General features: G+C 32.3%; 1 protein-coding gene across 1 annotated transcript; it reads right to left on the minus strand.

The window, feature by feature from the left end:
- Nucleotides 1–2506: 2506 nt before the first annotated feature.
- LOC114309728 (putative pectate lyase 12) lies at nucleotides 2507–15514 on the minus strand. The gene is made up of 5 exons (XM_082891669.1): nucleotides 15034–15514; nucleotides 10840–11297; nucleotides 9352–9794; nucleotides 8390–8592; nucleotides 2507–2829 (listed from the first exon to the last, which is right to left on the minus strand). The coding sequence occupies exons 1-5, from the start codon at nucleotides 15162–15164 to the stop codon at nucleotides 2613–2615; spliced, it is 1452 nt and encodes a 483-aa protein (XP_082747795.1). The 5' UTR covers nucleotides 15165–15514; the 3' UTR covers nucleotides 2507–2612.
- Between the last annotated feature and the right edge of the window lie 5245 nt (nucleotides 15515–20759).

Genomic DNA, 20759 nt, shown 5'->3' on the forward strand with positions numbered 1-20759 from the left:
TCTGGCACCGTTTGGGAAGGTGGGTTGGAGGCTTTTTTGGCTATTTTAGCCACAAAAAACAAAATAGGCTATTTTAGCCATAACAAACAAAACATCACATCCAACCCATAATCATTACATTCTTCTCTCACAAAAAAACTCAAAAAAGCCAAAAAGTCAAAAAGCCCTTCCCAAACCAAGCTTTTAAGCCCAGGCTAAAATAGCCAAAAAAGCCAAAAAGCCAACCCACTTCCCAAACGGAGGCTTTAAAAGCTTATAGAATGGCGCTGTTTGGGAAGCCATAAATGAGGCTATTATAGCCTATTTTGAGAAAAAAGCCCAAAAACAACACTGTTGAAAGCTTTTTCAAAAAAATATATATATATATAGGCTGCATAGCCAGCAGTGTAGGCACAGCCTACACTGTCAGCTACAGCACTTGTTCCATCAATAAATAAATTACGATTTTACCCCTTGATATCAATTTAAAAAAAACATATTTTTAGGGACAAATTTGTCATTTTAAATTTAAACATCATTTCAACACACTTTCCAATACAACAACTCAACTAAAAATTCATCTCATCTTCCCAAACACAAAACTAAAATAGCCTACTAAAATAATTCAAAAATCAAATAGCCTATTAAAACAATCACTTCCCAAACGAGACTAATGTCACATTGGAAATAAATGAAAAGAGTAGATGGGGTTTGCAATATAAATACCTCCTTTTAACCTTTATTAAAAAACGTGAAGTATTGATCAACTAGAATATAAAAAAAAAAATTAAAATATAATAATGCAATTGGTACTGGGCTTTGTTTTTTTTCTTTTTCTTTTTCAATTACCATGGTTCCAATGCCACTAATGTGATGTTTGGCAAGGGTCATATGTACGTATGCAACCTTTATGTATGGAGGGACACTTCTCATGATTTGAATCTGTGACACTTAAATTACAATAAAGCAACCTTATTGTTGTGTCAACGGCCGCCCCACCCTCATCTTATAGTTGAACGGCTATTAAGTTTAAAAATATACATAATAAAAATGCGAAAAACAAAATAAAAAAAGAGGAAGAGAGTTTCCTTTTCTGGTGGAGACATGACTCTATCTAAACCATATTTTTCTTACAATTATTTATCATTTCAATATAATACAATATCATGCCCTAATATAATAGGGGCCAAATTGATTTACTGATTTCTCTACTCCATGTTGCTTTTCAGCATTCCATGACCTTTTTTAAGACAAATAATTTCAGTTCTCTGTATTTATTGTACATAAAGTTTTCAATCCAAAAAAGAAAAGTAAAGATAAGTTCTTTTGGAAAACCCAAATCACTTTACTTTGCAGTGTCTTTAAGAATTAAATTGATAGGTTCCAATCATGTCAAGATCTTTCAAGAGGCTTGACAATGGAGTTTGGATCATCAATGTGCAAAATTTTAAAATTTCTCAGACATGGATCAGTGTTTTTCAGCACTAAAAAAACACAAGTTTAGCTATTTTAGTGGCAAATTGATGGTTAATACTAGGGTCCCGTTTGTTTGGGGTTATAGAAAGGGTATTGGGACTAGTAATACCTTATTTGTTTTGAGAGATGGGGAAGGTACTACTAATACCCTTGGGGAGGGGATTCATAGTGAGGAGGTAGAGATGGTATTAGAAAAATAGTGAGGGGATTAAAAAAAAATTTATTTTTATATATTGGGAATTTTTTAAAAAAATATTAATGTTTAATTTTTATATTTTTTTATTTGTTTTATTATTTTATATAAAAATAATTTAACAATTCCTCACTATTAATCCCCTCACTATCAATCCCCTCACTATTAATCCCCTCATTATCAATCCCCTCAATTCTATCTCTGAAAACAAATGGGGCCCACTTAAAAATGCAGACACCCAAAACCGTTTGTTTTGGGAGATAGAATGGAGGGGATTGATAGTGAGGGGATTAATAGTGAGGAATTATTAAATTATTTTTATATAAAATAATAAAACAAATAAAAAATATAAAAATTAAACATTAATATTTAAAAAAAAAATCCCAATATATAAAAAATAAAAAAATTTCTAATCCCCTCACTATTTTTCTAATATCATCTCTACCTTCTCCTTACCAATCCCCCTTACTCCCCCTTACTAGTCCCAAGGGATTACTAATCTCCTCCCTATCTCTCAAAACAAACACCTCAATCTTAATCCCCTCCTCACTATCAAACCCAATCCCCTCCCTATAACTCCAAACAAACGTCCTTTGACTAGTATTATATGGATGCACAAACTTATGTATAACTTTGTGTCATCACTTCTTAACTAAAAATAAATAAGTAAATAAATCTAAAACAAGTGATCTAATGCACGAGACTTCTGCTAATTTGGGTATTGAGAGTAGCAATATCTACACAACCTAATCCCATTGCTTTAAAAAAATCTATTACAGTCAAATAAGCTAACAATAATGCATATTTTTCATTTTGTGAATAAGAAAGAAGGGTTAAGTGCCATAGAAGTTATGTTAATTTGGACAAAATTTTAAAAAAATTAAAAATAACAGAAAAATGGCTTTGATGTTACAGAGTTAAGTAGATTGAAAAATGAAGAATGTTACCATCTTTCAATTTCATACTACAATATGGCAGATGTTGTGGAAACATATGAACATAGGAAGGATGACAAGGCAATTAGAACAGAGAAGAGAATGGGATTAGAGTAAGTCGGGAATAACATGTCGCTCCCAGAGATGTCATTAGAGTTTTCTTCATCTCCACCCGACTCTAAAACTGTTCCATCACCGCCATCATCACTATTGTTTCCAGCAGTCCACTTGCTTAGTTTGTTATTCCTGCTCATAGACCAGTTCTCTAATAATTAGATTATTGTCACATTATACATATAGGAAAGTAGTTCACAAATTTAGATTTCATGTAATAAGTAACATATATGTATCGGTTGGATTACAAGCAATAGTTTTAAAGTTTGTTGTTTGTGGTGGTTGTTTTCTATTTATTTATTTATCAATTTTGCTTAACAAATCAGGATATTTTAATTTGTTTTTTTTAGACAAAAAAAAAAAGAGAAAATATGAAAATAAATAAATAAATATTTATGACTAATATAATTCTTCTTCTTTTGCCTTTTTTTTTTTTTTTTTTTTGATTGAGAAAAAGAAAAAATAATTCTGAATTGATAGTGTAAGTGAAGCATGTGTCTACTGCAAATGATAATTGTGCAAAATTGACATAGTTCTCGTTTACACTTCATTAATTTATAATTTTTTTTTTTTTTTTTTCTATTAACATGGTATTCTCCCTTTACCTGTTCTAACTTTAGAGCATCTACAGTGGAGCTGTTAGAGCATGTGTTAGTGTCAGTTGTTATTTTTTAGCAAATCATTTTTTGTTTTTGCTCTCACAATGGTGCTGCTAATAGGTGTGTTAGTGGTTTTTGTTAATATGTCTGATATCTGCAGCGAGCGTTTTAACTAGCAAAGGGAACTTTTTTTGTCTTACCGGTTGAGAGGCCGAATGTCCGGTCGGTTGACCGGTCAACGGCAAATTTTTATTTTATTTTATTTTATTTTTTACTTCTTAGGATTTTTTTTTAGACTTAAAATTTAATTTTGGGCTTAAAATTTTTGATTAAACTAAATTATTTATTTATTATATACACATATATATTTAACACACCCCTTAACACATTTATTGTATTACCATTCATTCACTATTCACTCACTAAATTAACAAATTTTTAACACATATTTTTTAATCCTATTTTTAACACTTTTTACCGTATAAGAGCATCTCCAACGGTGAATCAGATTTTTCACCAAATTTGAGTAAAAAATGACCTATTTTACCAAATTTGATATCACTCGCTCCAACGGTGCACTTTCATCAAATTTGTGCCAGGGACAACCGATTGGTCGACCGGTTAAGCGAAAAAAAAAAAAAAATTTTTGATTTTTTTTTTTTTTAAATTTTTTGAATCTTTTAGTGGTCGACCGGTTAGGCAAAAAAATTTTTTTTTTTTTTTACTGTTTGAACCTTTTCTTCGAACCGTTTGAACCTTTAGGTGGTCGACCGATTGGTCAACCTGCCGGGCAACCGGCTGGTTGACCGGTTGGTCTCTCCCAACGGTTAGGAACAGTGATTTGGTAAAATGCTTCGCCTGTTCTCATTTTGGTAAAAGATTTGCTGAATTCTGGATTTGATATCGATTTGGTGAAACCGTTAGAGCTCAAAAAAGTGACTTTTTTATCAAATTTTAAATTTAATATCAGATTTGATGAACCGTTAGAGATGGTCTAACACATTTTAATCCATAATTTTAACACACCCACTCTGGATGCCCTTAGTGGCTTTCATAGGTGTAGACGTCAAATCATGCCTTTGATGCTTTCATCAATTACTTAAAAAGAGTGAAATGACACTTTTTTGGGGTTAGTCACCAAAGGTTTGAAATAATGATCATATGATAAAAATATTTAAAATCCCCTTTTCTCCTTTTATTTGATTTTTATTACTTTTAATTGGTCTATTTTTCTTTTCTTTTCTTTTCTTTTTCTTCTCTCTCAATTCCTAATCCCACGTGTGCGGTGGTAGGAGCAGAAGTTTTGAGGAGGCCTTAATCGATCCTCTTCGCATGGAGCTCACTGGACAAAAGGAAAATAAAACAATTATGCCCATTCAGGGTAGGCATAGGATCTTAGGAGGAGTGGGTTCGGCGGCTAGATCCTTGTCTGTCAATTGATGTCCTAATACTATGTAATTGTTTGGGACGATTTATATAAATATATTTTTTAATTTTTTTAATTAAAAAAATAAAAAAAAATATATATGTTTAAAATATATTTTTTAATTTTTTACAAAAATAAAATATTATAATAAATATCAAAATTATCGGATTGTCCTTTGTGACACATGCAACAGCACTGAGCTAGCTTTCCGTACATTTCAAAAAATTTTTTTTTTTTTTTTAAAACTTGTGGCTTACATTGTGCCACATCAGTGCATATGGAGGAAATGCAATGCAGCACTGAGCTACACTTTTTTCTTTCTTTGTTTTTTTCTTTTTTTTTTTTTTTTTTGTGATCCCACAGACTTTCTGCCCAAATAAGGTAAACAGTATGAATTTTTTTTACTTTTTTAATAATTTTTTGACTTTTAAATTTTTATATGCATCAATTTCCTGTTAGGAAAAATTATTTTTTTTTCATTTTAATGTTTGAGACTTATAATAAAATTAATTTTTTATTTTCTTAATTTAATAAACTATAGTTTTTTTATTTTTTATTTTTCAATCTAAATCATATGTTTATTTTTTTTTAGTAAAAATTGTTTGAAAAAATATATTTTAATTATTGAACTCAATGAAAATGGGTATTTTAGACTTTTTTTTACACTTAATTGAATTTAATTACTAAAATATTATTTTTTTTCTACAATTTAAATTAGATGAATGGCTTAGATTTGAAAAAAAAAAATGAAACTATTAAGGTTTAAACTGGTAAATATAAAATCTCAGAATTTATTTTGTTACAAAACTCAAATCTTGGATTTCTTTTATAATTTCCCCTTCTTTTCCTTATTATTATTATGGGAGCTTTTTTGATAAATCCACTTTCTAAAAGTTTTATTCCATCTAACCCATATTCTTTTTGACTATTCTATTAGGTCTTATTTGAGAGAAGAAGACCAAAATACCATTTTCATATACTTATGTTCCATTTAGTTCACATTATTTTCTCACATTTTAATAAGTCCTATGGGTGACATAATTACCAAAATACCTCTAATGTGAATGTTCACACCGTCAATGTGAATGTTCATATTGTCAATATGTAGGGGCCCGTCCCATGTCGATCCTCATGGGTGCCTGGAAAAATTTGAGTCGGGCCGAGGCGGGCCCGGCTCATTGACAATGTGAATATTCACATTGACATGTTAACATTCACATTAATAGGAGTGTAAAATTGGCTCGCGTCCCGTGGCAACGCGAAACCCGCCCGCGGCCTATGGACAGCCCGGGACGGGCCCGGTTCGGCCCGTTGACAATGTGAATATTCACATTGACCTGTTAACATTTACATTGATAAGAGTATAAAATTGGTTCGCAGCCTGTGGGCGGTCAAAAGCCCGCCTACGGCCCGGGGCGGGCCCGGCCCGGCCCATTGACAATGTGAATATTCACATTGACATGTTAACATTCACATTGATAGAAGTGTAAAATTAGCCCGCACCCATGGCTGCCTGAAACCCGCCCACGGCCCATGGGCGGGCCCCGGCCCGGCCTGTTGACAATATGAATATTCACATTGGCATGTTAACATTCACATTGATAAGAGTATAAAATTAGCCAGCGGCCCAGGGCGGGCCCGACCCGGCCCGTTGACAATGTGAATATTCACATTGACATGTTAACATTTACATTGATAGGAGTGTAAAATTAGCCCGTACCTCGTGGCTGCCCGAAACCCGCCCACGGCCCGTGGGCGGCCCGAGGCAGGCCTGGCCATTTTTTTTTAATTCTTTTTAATTTTTTCTACCAAAATTTTATTATTTTCCAGAAAAAAAGACACTAGGCCTCGGAGCGGGCCGGGCCTCGGGCCGAGCCTTGAATGGGCCTTAACTGGGCCGATGGGCGGGGCCGAGCTTCAAAGTGATGGCCCAAGCCCTAGCTTAGGGTCTCGGACTAGGCTCGAGCCTGGGCTCAAACGAGCCTTTCCTAGGCCGGGTCGGGTCGGGCCGGCCCACGGGCAAAAAAATTAGGCCCAAGCCCAGCCCTAGCACAAGGGTATTCGGGCTTTGGACAGGCCGATGGATTGAGCCTCGGGTCGGGCCGGTGGGCCTGGGCTTAGCCTCGAGCTTAGGTCGGGCTTGGGCAGGCCTGGCCATTTTTTTTTTAATTCTTTTTAATTTTTTCTACCAAAATTTTATTATTTTCCACAAAAAAATACATTGCGTCTCGGGTGGGCTAGGCCTCGGACCTAGCCTTGAATGGGCCTTCAGCGGGCCGATAGGCCGGGCCGGGCTTCAAAGTGATGACCTAGGCCCTAACCTAGGGTGTCGGACATGCTCGGGCCCGGACTGAAACGAACCTGCCTCGGGCTGTGGGCGGGCTTCGAGCAGCCCACAGGCTGCGGGCCAATTCTACATTCCTATCAATGTGCATTTTAACATGTCAATGTGAATATTCACATTGTCAACGGGTCGATCGGGCCTACCTCGGGTCGCGAGCAAGCTTCGGGCAAATTTTACACTCCTATTAATGTTAATGTTAACATGTTAATGTAAATATTCACATTGTCATAGGTCGGGCCAAGCACGCCTCGGGCTGCGATTGGGCTTCGGGCCGCCCACGGGCTGCAGGCCAATTTTACACTCTTATCAATGTGAATGTTAACATGTCAATGTGAATATTCACATTGTCAACGGGCCGGGTCGGGCCCGCCCTGGGCCGCTGGCCAATTTTATACTCTTATCAATGTGAATGTTAACATGTCAATGTAAATATTCACATTGTCAACAAGCCGCCCATGGGCCGTGGGCGGGTTTCGGGCAGCCACGAGGTGCAGGCTAATTTTACACTCCTATCAATGTGAATGTTAATATGTTAGTGTGAATATTCACATTGTCAACGGGCTGGGTCAGGCTTGCCCCGGGCAACAAGCAAGCTTTTGGCAGCCCATGGGCCGCGAGCCAATTTTATACTCTTATCAATGTGAATGTTAACATATCAATGTGAATATTCATATTGTCAACGGGCCGGACTGGGCCCGCATCGGGTCGCCCATGGGCCGCGGGCGGGTTTCACGCCGCCACGGGACGCGGACCAATTTTACACTCCTATTAATGTGAATGTTAACATGTCAATGTGAATATTCACATTGTCAACAGCTTGGGCCCGTCCCGGCTCGCAGGCGGGTTTCGGGCCGCCCACGGGCCAATTTTACATTCGTACCAATGTGAATTTAAAAATATGCATGTTTACATCATAAAATTGCTAATCGTTCAAAAAATATTTATAAGGGTATCAAAATTAAATATAAGGGCATAAGTGTCTAAGAAAATAGTGTAAATCAAGAAAAATGACTTTATGGAATAAAACTATACATACATGGGACTAAATGGGTTAAAAAATTCCTTCATAGACTTCTTGGGTTAAAACACTTCTAAATGAGATTTATCAATAAAAATTCCTATTATTATTATTATTATTATTATTATTATTATTATGCTTTATTTTTAGATAACAGAGAGACTGGTTTAAACTTTGAAGAACCCAAGGGTAACCTTTAGGCCCACTGGCTCAATTTGGGCCAGCCCAACATAATATTGGCTTCGTTAAAGGAAAAAGAAAAAGAAAATGAAAAAGAGAGAGAGAGAGAGAGAGAGAGAATGGACCTGGAACCAAGGACACCGGCATTCAAGGTGAGCTGGTCAATGAAGGAAGCAGATTTCGGCTCCACGCTGTAAGCCTTCTCATACTTGATCTCAACACCAGCACCAGATGCCACAAAGAATGCTCCATTTACCATAATGTCCCCCTCACTCCTCCAATTCCAATCTCTCCATTCTTCTTGCTCTGTCCCCACTCTCTTTGTTACCTAATTAACCACACACAAACATATACGCCAACCACCAAAAAAGCCATGTTAGATGAGTTGTTACATTCATTATAGCACCCTTCACCCTCCCAATAGACCATTCCAATTGACCATCCCATGCAACAATGCCCACCTTAAACAACCCATTTTTATTTTTTATTTGGAGGGTAAGTAGCAATATATCAACCCAAACCTAATATAAAAGGAAACCATTTACAAATATAATTTTAAATTTGAAATAAAGCACTATGAAAAAAATCACATAAAATTAACTAACTGGTGACATTTTCTTTCTTTAAAAAAAATTGTTATATGTTACTACCTTTATCATATTTTTTGTGTCACTATGTATGTTTCTCATAATGATTTTTTTTTTTATTAGCAAAAAATAGTGATTAGTTGTTATATTAATAAAAAATAACCTTATGCCTTATCTTTATAAAGACTTGAGACTTAATATCTTCGCTTAAGATAGACTTAGTAACCAAAAGGCTAACCACATAAACTACAATCCCTTAGAGTGAGGTTAGGTATGACTTATTTTTTAACTTTTTAACTCATTACGAAAAAATATATAAAAAAATAAAAATATGACATGACTAAAAATAAGTTAATAGGCAGCTCACTCGTTACCTCACATTCATGTGTAATATGTATTATATGTCATGACTTGTATCCTCAATTATAATTTCTCTTTATAGTAATGAAAAATGTTAGGAAAACTAAACAATTTTACAACATGTGCTTAGTATTACGTACCTCTTTAGCATTAGAATTAAAAGGAGCAATGTAACGATTCCCTTGGCTATTAATAGTAGGACTTCCACTCCCACCAATGGCATACATCTCCCATTGAGTAAAATCATTATTCACAACATGTATAAATCCTCTCCTACACCTCGGCATCCTCTGCACCAACTTCTCTCCAAAATGATTGAACGCTATCGTCACCTGCATTCCCGAATCCGGCAAGTAATCGTCGCTGTGTCCCAACAACATCACCTCGTTATGATGCGAGAAATAATTGTTCGATATCGTTATCCCTGTCGATCCCATCACTGCGTCGATCAGACCGTCCTTGCAGTTTGAGAGCGAGCAGTGATCTACCCAGATGTCTCTTGCTCCGAATATGGATATTCCGTCGCCGTCTGATTCGGTTCTATAACCGTAGTGCGTTGGGCTCGACCGCACGTTGGTGTTGCCTGTTTTAATAAGAATAAAATGTGTTATTTAATTCTTCAGCCGTTCCATAAATAAATCACTATTTTGTTTGGATAAATTACACTTTTTACTTGAATCCTTAATTTTTTTTTTTCTTTTGCTCTTTCAAGTTTTAAGTTTTTTCAATTTGCTTATTTAATGAAATTTTGTTCAAAATTAGGCAAAAAATACCATATCAATTATCATATTTCATAAAAAAATATATTATTATAATAGAATTTAAGTTTGTATGTGTGAGTTTATATAATAAAAATATTTTATATTATGTGATTGTCAATGTGTCATTTTCAATATAATTTTGAATATAAATTAATTTTTAGAATAAATTGAAAAAAATTAAAACTATAAAAAGCTAAAGTGAAAAATAAATTTATAAGGAAAAAAGTGAAAAACTCATCCAACATAAAAGAGGTAAAGTTTAATTTACCCATCATGTTTAGGAGTTGATTTTCCACTAGATCATGATCTGTTTAGATGGGAAGGTGTTGTCTGGTAGGATTTCAATAATATAAACTATTTATTTTGTTGAACTTTTTAGATATATCATCTAAAACCAATTAAGTCAATTAAATAATGACAAATATGTTTTTAGAAAGAGTTATGATAGAAATCTCAAATAAATTATTAAATTTTTTATCAAATCTTGCACATGGGTGTGTGATTTGTGTATGTCTCGTATCCACGTGAGAGGTTTGATAAAAAATTTAATAATTTATTTGAAATTCATAGTATTTTCTTTTTAAAAATAGACATCACTTTTCTTTTTTTTTATCATAAATGAGATAATTTAAATAAGTCATAATTATTAAATTGACAAACTTTTGTGTGTGCATTGAAAAATTTTACAAAATGAACGGTTCGAGTTATCATTCATTTATTTGATGAAGTCTTGCTGGTCCAGTCCAAATCATGAATTGGATTATAAGTAATTTTAGAACACAAGCTATTGTTCTCACCTCTAATTTATTTTTTTTGTTTATTTTATATTATTTGTTAATTTTATTTATAATACTAGTTTGACATTACCTGACTGATAACAATGGTGGACATGGATGTTGTGAATGATGACATTGGTGATGTACTGGAGGGTGATGCAGCCACCGCCAGTGACGTGGACGTCGGCACCACGGCCATCGAGGGTTTTGTAGGAGTTGAAGATGAGTTCTTCGGAGAGGTGGATGATCATGTTGGTGGAGAAGACGATCCAAAGGGGTTCCTCTTGTATGACAGCATACCGGAGGGTGCCGGGGAGGGGATTGACGGCGTCATGGTCGGTGGAATCCGTGACAATGTAAATTCGGCCGCCTTTGCCGCCGAGGGCGTATTGGCCGAAGCCAATGGCGCAATCGGCGAGGCGCTGGCGGTTCAGCTGCCAGTTTGGATCACACCGCCAGCAGTCATCGATTGGGTTGCCCGTTGGGCATGTGGATGTGGTGGTGGTGGTTGATCGCATTTGTCTTCTTGATAGTGAATCATTCACTCTTCTGAAAAATGGTACATGGCGCCAAAAAAATAATTTAATATAAAAAAAAAATTAGTGAAAATGTACTGTGATGTGAACGTTATTTAACCACAGTAACATTTTTGTGAAAAATGTGAGATAATTGGTTAACGAATGTTATTGAAAAGATGACATAGACATAATAATAATAATAATTACATATTTTAGTAATTTTTGTTATGGTTAGAATATTTTCAAAAAAAAAAAAAGAAATGGTAAAATTGTAAGAATTAATTGTAGTTATTCGGGTTGAACATCAAAAAATGAAGCTAATGAGAAAATTTATAACGTATATCTAAAGCGAAATTTAGGAATTATTATAGTTATATTACAAATATAATGGTTATGTTATGAATAATGTGAAGTAAATATAAATATTATGAATTTGTGGTAAGAAATATTATAATTATACCTTATTATATACAATGTGAACTTTTTTAAAATTAGGGCAAATTACACCTATGGTCTATATATTTTACCTTTTCTGTCATTTTGGTCCATTCGCTTTCAATTGACTCAATTTTGATTATTAATTTTAAATTTTGAGCTAATTTAATCCAATTGATAATATCATTAGTGTTTTTTAAAAAAAATTATCACTAAATTGGTTGGGTTAATTTACTAAGTTAAGTAAATTTATTATTTTACTCGTAAAAATATGACACATGACACTTAGTAAATCGCTTCACTGGTGATAGAATTATTAAATCCACTAATTGGTGCATTCCTTGTGTAGAAAATTCAGGACCCACAGGATATGAAGGGCTTTTCAGAGATGAATGAGGCACATGGTTGCTAGACTATCATGGGAATTTGAAGGAAGCAACAAATGCTGAAGCTGAATTGTGGAGTATATATAGAGGGCTAACTATCATTTTAGAGAAAGGCATGAGAGATATTCACAAAGTTTGATTTGGAGCAGATTGCAGATATTGTTGGGGCATCGAGTGTTTGAGCCTAGTGCTTTGTGTTTTGCTTTCCTTCTGTTTATGTTTTCTGTTTGTTGCCTATTGCTACTTTTTCTCTTGCAAAAATAATAATAATAATTAATTAAAATAAAAGAAGGTACTTATGTGCATATTTTTAATAAAAAAAAATAACTAAAGGTTATAACCAATCGAACAAAATTGAGATAAAATTATAAATTTAAAGTTAAAATTAAACCAATTAAAATTAGAGAGAATAAAATAATATAAAAATTAAAATACAGAATCGTAACTAACCATTAAAATTATATAAAGTAGGATAGGGCAGCTCCCGTGCATGTATCTAATTGAAACAAAATAATGGGCAGAGGATCCAAGAAAAGAAAAAGGCAAAAAGAGAAAAGACACGCATCATTGCCTTGGATTGGATGCTAGACTAGAAATTTTGACACCACAACGCTAAGAATAAAAAAGTGAGGTTACCCGGGTCGTTAGGATTTTCGGTGTTTGATCCAAGTCTCGATTCAAGGTTTTACAAGTGCATAAGATTTTATGACAACATTTTTAGATGTAAACGATTGTTGGTAGTGTTTGGAACATGAATTTGAATGGTAAGATGAATAAGTCTAAGTGAATTATACTAATATTTGAAATGTAGATTTTAATTTTCATTTATATTTGAATTTACTGAATTATCGTTATATAGTTAAGTGATCGTACTATATAGCATAAGTGATATTTGAAATTTTGGCTCTCTCAAGATTTGATTTAGAGGTTATTCTTATGTGTTTAGGGAAATTTTTATTTTTATTTATTTACTTGTTTTTTCAACTAACACCAAGAGTATAAAAAAAGAACAAACTAACCAAGGATTGATTTGGCATAAACTAAATAATACAAAAAGTCAAAAAGTCACTATCCTATTTAAGTCACATCATCTTATTTAAATCACATCACCTCTCTAATACATCACATTAAACCCAACCCAAACCCAATCCATATAAATCAATAAGTCAAAAAATATATATTTTTAGAACATCTCAAACCAACCCTAAATATGAAAGAGTCAAACTGTAGTTGCAACTAGGCTGTTTCAGTCTTCGAGAATAACATTCATCTAAAAAGGATAAATTACAAATAAACCTTTTAAAATTTTCTTAAAAACAGATTGTTTTTTTATTGTTTAGAAAATTACAATTGTTTATTTAACATAATTAATTCAAAAAATAAAATTTCTAACTGCTTTCCGAACAATAATAAAATTACCTGAAATATTAATTGAAATAAATTTCTGAAATCATTAAAAATAATTAATTAACTTAATAATTTATCAATAAATGGGATCATTTATTATGAAATCATAAATTTTAGGGAGCAAGATATAATTTCTAAAATTATAGGAGATAATTCGTATTTTAAACAAATATCAAGTGTATTTATAATTTTTTTTTTTAAAAAAAAAACTACGAGAATAACATAGGATTTTGTCCCTAGAAATGTAGAGAAACCACATAAAAAAAAAAAAAAAAAAAAAAAAAAAAAAAAAAAAAAAAAAACATGTTTGCGAGTGTTCTCTCTGAAGTTTTTCCGAAATGCTTTTTGGCTCTAGTATTTTTGTCCATAAAAACTTGAAAAATAAAAAATGAACTGTCACTAAAATCAGAAAATTTAGAACATGCAAAAAAACTACATTGGAATTTAAACGTTAAAATAACAACAATTGGACATATCCAAAAATAAAGAAATTGGACATTAGGAGAATAACACTTTGACATATCCCAAAAGAAAACAATTGTTAGAAAGTACTCAAATTTTGAAATATGCAGATCAAATTTATTTTAAGTATAATTGACAATATACAAAATTAAATGCGTATCATTTAAATTCAAAGCATTTTTCTAACTATAGAGATTCTTTGGTTTATAACTCGAAAATTGTTTGAGTCTTTTATGTTTCATATTTTTTTAAATTAAGTAGCTTTTTTATATTTTATTTTTTTGGTTCTTTTATTCTTTAAACGCACCAAAAAAATAAAAAATAAAAATATTTGTGAAAAAATCTAAAAAAAAATGAGTTTCCATCCTTTTTTTTTGTTTTTAATAAATTTTTTATTGAACTCTTTTTAGATTTCTTCACAAATACTTTACATTTTACAACTTAGAAAAATGACAAAAATATGATTTTTTTTCATAATTTTGTAATTTATTTTTTACATTTTAGCTAAACTTAAAAAGAAAAAAAATGCAAAAAATCTAAAAAAAAGTTCACTAAAGAGTTTCTATATATTTTTCTCTTTAATATATATATTTTTTAAAAAATCACATATGTATCTAATTTAGGTGCATTTAAAAGATTTTAAAAAATTGACATAAATATGATTTTTTTTTTTAAAAAAAAAAAACTTTGTAGATGCACCTAAAAGTAAAAATATATATGTGAAAAATTATTATAAAAAAAAATCAATAAAGAGTTTCTGAATTTTTTTTTTTTTAAATTTGTTGAAAAATATTTTGTATATGAATCTAGCTTAGGTACATTTAAAAGTTAAAAATAAATAAATAAATAAACTATAACATATATATATATATATATATATAACACTATAAAATTAAAATTTTAACAAAAAAAAAAAATAGAACCACATTTTTCAAAAACTAAACCAAACAAGTACTGAAATGCAACAAAGGAATAGAGAGTATTCTACAATTTAGAATCAAGAAACAGAGCACCTGAGAACTGAGAAACAGAACTAAAACAGGTAAAACCTCAAGACCCAGTTGTTTTTTTTCTTACCTTTGGAGTTCTTGGACAACAGCCTCAGGATTTGGGTGCTGACCAGGCAAATTTAGGTTGAGCATTGCTAACCCAAGTGGAGAGAATGAGCTCAGAAGAGAGATCAAGAAAATGCAGCTTATGTGCAGCATTTTTTAGGTGAAGAAGAGTATTATGGTGGAGTTGGTTTGGTTTGGATTTGCACTAAGAGAATGTAGTATTTGGTTTGTATTTGTGCAATGCAGTTATGGGATAGTATGGTTGCATAATTGAACAGCTATGGACTGTTATTCGGTGGTAAATGATAAGTTGTAATGAGAGACTGTAAATGGCTTCTGTGAAGAGTGGAGAAGACAATATGACCTGTTTCTCTCTGACTTCTCCTGCCCAGTGTCCCCTGTTTTCCTCCTCTGTATCATAAATTCATAATTTATAATCATTTTCTTTGGGATTCACTATAGAAAAAAGGAGTTAAAAGGGAATTAAACAGCAGAAGAGAGAGAGAGAGAACCCTTTTGTAGTGTTTTCCTTCCAAAAGAAAGTTTGGATTTTTTTTTTTTTTGATTTACAGGAAAATCCTCTCACTTGCTCGCAGGTCTAAGGCAGCACCCTTTACAGAGATCACCAAGTGTCTTGTTGTCCGTTATGAGCTAGGAGACTATAATCTGGAACTTGCACTGACCTCTCAAGATAAACTTTGCTTAAGTCAGGACTCGCACAGCGAGAGAGCATTGAACCCACACCAAGTATAATGAAGCTGCTTGACACTAACTTCCTAACCAATTATGTTACGCCTAAGCGATTGACCCAAGGAAGTTTTAAAACCTAAGACCTATGGGCTTAATCCCCAGGCCTTTGCCAAGTTGCCAACAATCCTTAGGTTATAAAGTTTGGATTTGATACACCCGTGGGGTAGAATTCAAACTTGAAAAGAAATGTAAAATGTAAATAGAATATACTTATATTTCACTTAGTTTTACACACATTTTTTCTTTTCTTTTCTAAATTTCTTTCTAAATCCCTCAATCAAACACAACATAAACAACTGTTTAAGAAGCTTATATACATATAGTCAAAATATAACTGTTGTGTGATCATATGGGATCGTAACATATCACCACACTTCACAACTAATGCCCACAATAGGCCCATTATACAAAAAATGAACTAATGGTAGCCCTTTTCTTTTTGACAACTTCACTCACCTATCAATATTAGTACCTCAGTAACGTCTTGATACAACTAATATGTCGCCCCATCTAAAATTTGAACCGCAAAGCTGCATCTTTACAATTCAATACTTGCATAGGTGCATCCAATCTCATACTAGACCTGATAGTTGACTCTTGTACCAAATGATATAAATTTGTTGAATAGAACTCACCCTGGAAAATTGACTTGCAAATGGAAGGTGTCCAAAAGATTTTATATGCCCATGACCAAGGTCTATGCTAATTCTTGTGGGATCATAACAAGATTGGGAATATTATTGGAGAAATTACAATTCAGTGAACTTTTCACAAAAATAATTACATATTCATAAAATAATTTCTGATTTTAATTATTAAAATTTATAAAATATATCACCGATTTGTAATCATTTTAAAAAACTTCAACATAATTGAAATTTTCCCAATATTATTTGGCATCTTTGGTGTAAGTTATTTGACATGCTTATTGCTTTTATTATTTTAAAATTTTGTATCAAAATATTTGGTACAAAAATACTTTACATATGCTTAAGAATTTGATCATAAGGAAATTGGAAGACCAGTGACTTCAGTGTTGCTTTCTAATTAGGGTAAATAACACTTCTAATTTAAGAGAAATTTTACTTTGGTAGTTTTAATTTGAATAAATAAGTCGTTATACTTTTAATTTTGTTGTAATGAAGTCCTTATGTCATGCACAATAAACATTTTTGAATAAAAACTAGAGGGATCAAAAGGAAATTCAAAACTCTAGATTTGTACACCGTCTTTTTTTCGTTTTAATGGTAATTGTCAGAATGACCAAATTGCAACAAAATTAAAAATTTAAAGATTAAATTATTCAAATTGAAATTACAAGAATGAAAGTGCCACTCCACTCAAATTACAAAAATTAATGGTATAATTTATCTTTCTAATTATTAACTTTCATTTCAAAAAAATTGTAGTACCAAATATATTGCCACCAAAAATCATCATGTTGCGCACTTATTTTTTGGTTTTTTTTATTTTGTTTTATATTATAAATTTTGTCCTTATTCAAATTTTTTTCTTTACCACCAACAGTTACAATGTCATATTGTTATTGAAAAAATTTATGACCGTGACGTCCACTACTGTTATGTAAACGTCATAATGATTTTTGTGTTATTACAATATCGTTACAACCGCTAGGATCGCACAACTTACGTTTTCAATGAATTTTGACGATCATTTTTCACTTTTCTATTTTGAGTTGTTAAAATCATATAAAAGACACATACAACTTGTGTAGAAATTCTAGGAATGCTTTGAATGTCTAATCTTTAAGCTTTAGAAGATGTAAGTTGCTATCAAGGTTAGATATTATTTTTTGATCAACAAACTTTCATATTTTCTCACTTGATTATTAGCTTAAATTAATCTATTTAGCTTGAGGTTAATTTCTTAAATAAAGCTTGGATATCGTGTAAAGTACTTTTATATTCGTACGTTGCCATTCTGTATATTTGTATGTGTTAGTCTGACAATATAATTAATAGAATATTTAGGCATGAATATTATAATAATATTGACATTAAGTAATAATATATATAGATAAAAGTAAGAATAGAGAATTATTACTGCGAGATTTTAAGAGTTGCGTTATTACTGTGTTAAAACTGTTTTTCTTCTCTCGTAAAGGTACAATCATAGTGAAGTAGTTTTAGATTGTTAGTCTAGAAATATAATTAATAAAATATTTAGGCATGAATATTATAATAATATTGACAATAAGTAATAATATATATCGATAAAAGCAAGAATAGAGAGATTTGAGAGTCGCGTTGTCATTATTCTAAAACTGTTTTTTCTCCTCTCATAAAAATATAACAAGAGTAAAGTAGTTCTAAGATAAAACTTATGTTGCTCACAACGTCCTTCATCTAGCGTTTACGACCACTAAAAAGCTTAAATCATGTCGCAAACTAGAATTGTCCGAAATATCAACATAAAATATATAACAATATAGAGAACTCTCTCTAAAAGCTCTCATATTTGAAATCGCTTTTCTTGTCTATCTTAACCTTTAGAAAGCCATAGGATTATATAAGAGATTTTTCAATCAATGGAATGAATCCTCCATAAATAATAAAATCGTTTTAGAATTAAAACACGCTAATATGATAGACATATTATTATAATAATATATGACATAAAACCTTTTGCAACGATTAAATAATTTAATATTTAAATGTTATTATTTTTATTAAAACATCCCAACAGTATATTGGCATTTTGATTATGAATTTATGTTCACGAGATTGTAATTTTTAATTTTAAATAGCCTTCATATATATATATATATATATGGAAAATGATTGGTGGCCCTAAAAAATTTGCCCCTAATGCCCCTAATTTCCATTTTTAGAAACTGTTTTCTTTTTTTCTTTCTTTTTTCCTTTTTTTTTTTTTTTTTTTTACCTAAAGTGGAAGTTTCGGGGCATTCGAGCCCCGAAATTCGGGCCCTCAAGCAGCGCTGTATATATATATAGTGTTAAAATTAATACATAGACTGGGTCATATAAAAAAACTAACAAAATCTATTGAAAATCAATTTAAACCTTACTAAATGTGATTTTAAAATAAAAGATGTCTATAATTTTTTCGAATCCACCAAAAAAATTTATTAGTCCGTTTCACTCCAAAATCATATCAACGCTACCATTACCATTCAGAAAATCATATCAACGCTACCATTACAATTACGGAATGCATTCTTTTTCCTTTAACCTGTAACTGGTAAAGTAGAATTCCCTTCTTTTTATATAGCCCTTTAGCCAAAATTGGGGCCACCCCTCAAACAAAGGGGAATAAACTTAAATCTTCACTTGGAGAAGCAGAATATCTTCATGGTATCCGTGATGAAAAATCTAAAAATTCCGATATACTGATTTGTGATTATGTATCAATTTTAAATAGTAAATAACAAATTTAATCAAACAATCAAAGGCAATCTGACACAATGATTTAACGTGAAAAAACCACAATTGGAGCCAATTGTGAAAAAAAAAAAAAATCACGGACAAAACCACAAAACAATCCACTAATAAAACAAAAAGGAATTACACAAGTGTAAGAAATGGTTTCGGAAAAACAGATTTTTCCTCAACTTCGGTCTAATTTTTAGGTGGGACCCATACGCCAAAGTTGGCAGGTCTAAGTGGTAACACGTTCTATGCCGCATTGTGATTCACGTAGTATATTTGGTTGCTCAAAACTATTATTGGATGAATGAGAAATTAAAGCCAAAGTGAGCACTATGGAAATAGTGTGTTTTGGTGAAATTTCCATAGAGGTTGAAATAAGGCCTGTGCCACATTACTTTGGAAGGCAACCTTGGTGTGGGTTTATAATGCTTGGGTTTGGAAGTTGGGGTAGACCCCAAGGGCACTAAAGTTTTGTAAAGGGGGGAGGTTATGGGTTAGACCCATTGGACCCAAAATAAACATACGCGCGCCGTCGTTTGTCTGTCCTGGCTGGGCTTGTTCGGCCCAATGCTTATTATTTTAGACCAAAAACATTTGAATTTATTTTTTGGAAAAATAAAATATGTCTAGTTTTGTTTTCCAATTTTAGTTGGAGAAAGATTCAAATTTGGCTTGCACTTCTTCAAATTTTTTGTACAAGTTCTATATCTGTTCGAACATATTCAAATATGTTCAGTTCAAGCCCAACAAGTTCCTGCCTATTTAATTTAAATTTAAACAGATTTGTATACGTTGAACCTTGTCTGAATAGGTACCATACATGTTGAATTCAAATTGAAAAGCGACCATTGCACCTATTGAAAAATCTAGAAATCCCCTAAATGTTGATTTGTGATTATTTATCAATTTTAAGCAGTAAACAACAATCCCAATCAAACAATCAAGACAAATCGACACAACGATTTATCGTGGAAAAACCACAATTGGACACCTCCAATTGTGATAAAAAAAACCACGAGCAATAGCCACAAAACAATCCACTAAGAAGATATAAAGGAATTACACAGGTATACTCTCAATTACCTAGTGAATCCACGCCCAAATTGAACCAACCTCTATGTGTCTCTTCCAACCCCATATCCACCTCAGAATTGTCTTGACGATGAGCCACTCCGGAATCCACCAAAGTTTCAGGCTCGAATTCTTCAGAATCCACTGAAGAACAACTCTCTCTTTTGTGTAGAACAAACAAATAATCCTTTAATGTACACTCTTTAAACCATGAGTTGAATACTCAATTAAAACATCTAAGAAAACTAGCAAAAATATCCCCAGATATAAACCTTAGAATTCAAAAAGAAGATCTGGAGGACTTGTCCAAGTATTGGGAGAAAACCAACAACTTATAGAAAACCAAAGTAATCCTAGTTTTGGAAGAAAACCAATTCCTTATAGAAATCCACGAATTTGTGTTCGTGCGGTCCGCTCGAGCGTGGTAATTCCCGCTCGAGCGGAGGCTTCAAAATTGTGTGATTCATATAGGCTTCACGCTCGAGCGGAAGTTTCCACGCTCGAGCGAAGAATCACA

The sequence above is a fragment of the Camellia sinensis genome, chromosome 10 (genome assembly GCF_055761805.1).
Source record: "Camellia sinensis isolate YWXY chromosome 10, ASM5576180v1, whole genome shotgun sequence".
NCBI lineage: Eukaryota > Viridiplantae > Streptophyta > Magnoliopsida > Ericales > Theaceae > Camellia > Camellia sinensis.